This window comes from Orycteropus afer, unplaced genomic scaffold (genome assembly GCF_000298275.1).
Source record: "Orycteropus afer afer isolate SDZICR_OR568_19922 unplaced genomic scaffold, OryAfe1.0 scaffold00470, whole genome shotgun sequence".
Lineage (NCBI taxonomy): Eukaryota > Metazoa > Chordata > Mammalia > Tubulidentata > Orycteropodidae > Orycteropus > Orycteropus afer.
The window spans coordinates 601,247-603,695 of record NW_006922057.1 but is presented as its reverse complement, the minus strand read 5'-3'; the positions used below and the strand labels follow the sequence as shown (position 1 = coordinate 603,695).

Below are 2,449 nucleotides of genomic sequence, written 5' to 3'. Positions count from 1 at the left end.
ACCAACATGCTCTGTGTCCAACCAAGAGCTGCTTTTGATGGAAAAGGAGCTAACTGCGCCATCTGCCTTTTGTAAGTTCTCCAAGCTAGTGTAAGCAACATTTGATTCCAGACTTTGGGTCCTCAAATTTGGGACTGGGAACTGTGGCTCTTGAAATGTATACTGCTTTCCAAGGTGGTTTTCCAAAAACACGGGGCTGGGGGGACCCTACTTAAAGACATTACTTGCATCCTTTTGCGCTCATTCAAGGCCCACCTGATCCTTCTTGGGGCTTAATGAGAACATAAAGGCCACCCTCATTAAGAAGCACCAAGATGCTGCTGCTCTGTGAGCAATGTTTGATTTGAATACTGACGGTGCACCCGCTTCACCGTCAGAATTATCAGAGCAGAGGCCAAAGTGTGAACCAATCTGCCTATGTGTTTTCAGAAAACCAAAAACCCTAAAAACAGACAACTTTCTGAATTCCAGTAAAAGTCCTGGGCAAAGTGTGGTCTCTCTGGGCTCAGTCTTAGAATGCCTGAGCTCAGGCCTAGGGAAGGACCAGGCTCAGGCCCGTGTCTGCAGAGGGAGTCTCAGGGCCAGCTCCATCAAATGACTCATGTCTGGTTGTTTGCTTTGCTTCTTGATGTATTCCAGAGTTCTCACCTAAGAGGAAAAAGACAGAAGCATTTCCTATCTGGTTCATAACTCTGTATCCTTGGGCCTAAGGCTCCAACAAATCAGCCATTATGTGAGTGTACGTGTTCTAGCAGAGTACAGGTGAAGTCTTTAAAGGATGAGGGAGGGGAAGAAACCAGCAGAGTTTAAATACAACTTGCTCGTAGATCACAATTTGCCCTTATACAATCAGATTTGGGTACTACTAAGGAATAACTGGTGTTTTAATATGTGTGGTTTTTTTTTTTTACCATTCAGAGGGAATAAACTTTTAATGCTATATTTTCTGGCCTATCAAGTGGCCAGCAGAAATCTCAGGGCTGGAGCCCTTGTAAAGGTGTGGCTGGGGCTGCTGGATGCCAAGGCCCAAAGCCAAGGTGAGGCTAGGTCAGCTGAGCCCAGCCTGAGCCCCGTGGTTGCTCTGTGCTGTTTGCCAAGGTCCCGTGACTCAAGTATTTGCAGAGGGGCCCTCCAAGCGCCTCACCATGGTCCTGGTGTCCGCACAGCCATGCCTCTGCACCAGGTGCCACAGGCTGACAGAGAGCTGGTTCAGCTTGTTGTTGCGCAGGTCCCCATGGGCCAGGATGCTGTTAAAGAAGGAAAGGCCAAGCGAGCTCTGGCGCTTCAGGGCCTGAAACAGAAAAAAGGAGGTTACTCTCTCCTGCTGGGGGTCAGGCTGGGCCCAGCCAGACCCACAGACCCTTGGGGCAGTGTTGACTCTGGTATAGGTCACACCTAGGCACAAATACCAACTATGCCAAGTTGCTGTAGGGCCTTGGGGACAGCTGCTTAATCTCCCTGAGCCCCAGCCATTTCATTTGTAAGACAATACCTACCCCTTAGGGAGGCTCAAGCCTCAAGTTGCAATACTGAAGTGAAGGATTCTAGGGGCAAAATATTGAATGATGCAGGAAGCATCAAAAGAAGATGGAAGGAATGAACAGAGACACTGTACCAAAAAGAACTGGTCAATGCTCATCCATTTCAGGAGGTAGCATATGATCGAGAACCGATGGTATTGAAGGAAGAGGTCCAAACTGCACTGAAGGAATTGGTGGAAAACAAAGCCCAGGAATTGATGGAATACCCACTGAGGTGTTTCAACAAATGGACGCAGCACTGGAGGTGCTCACTCTTTTATGCCAACAAATTTAGAAGATACCTAGCTGGCCAATTAACTGGAAGAGATCAATATTTATGCCCATTCCAAAGGAAGGTGATCCAACAGAATGCAGAAATTATCAAACAATAAATATCATTAATATCACTTGCAAGTAAAATATTGCTGATCATAATTAAAAAACAGTTGCAGCAGTATATTGACAGGCAACTGCTAGAAATTCAAGGCAGGAGGCAGATTCAGAAGAGGGCATGGAATGAGGGATATCATTACTGACGTCAGATGAATCTTGGCTGAAAGCAGAGAATACCAGAGAGATGTTTAGCTGTGTTTTATTGACTAAACAAAAGCATTCGATTGTGCATGAACTTGGAAGACATTCTGCTGTGTGAAATAAGTCAATCACAGAAGGACAAATATTGTATTAGTCTACTATTGTATTGGTAGGGTGGAGGGTCGACGAAAGAGGGGGAGGTCTTCAATGAGATGGATTGACACGGTGGCTGCGATGATGGGCTCAAGTATAGCGGGATTGTGGGGCTGGCGCGGGATCGGGCAGTGTTTCATTCTGCTGTGCATGGGGTCACTATGAGTCAGAAACGACTCGACGGCATTTAACAACAACAACAACTATTGTAAAAAGTCAAGGAAAGGTTTATACACAGAAGG

The 2,449-nt window shown here is 46.4% G+C and overlaps 1 protein-coding gene across 1 annotated transcript in view; it reads right to left on the bottom strand.

Moving 5' to 3' along the window:
- Nucleotides 1-549: 549 nt before the first annotated feature.
- The window catches only part of VPS35L (VPS35 endosomal protein sorting factor like), a 221,075-nt gene continuing 219,175 nt past the window's right edge, over nt 550-2,449 (bottom strand). The window contains exons 29-30 of the mRNA XM_007954736.2: nt 1,145-1,291; nt 550-648 (exon numbers count right to left, since the gene is read on the bottom strand). Of these exons, the coding sequence (XP_007952927.2) occupies nt 550-648; nt 1,145-1,291 (246 nt within the window). The remainder of the gene's footprint in view (nt 649-1,144; nt 1,292-2,449) is intronic.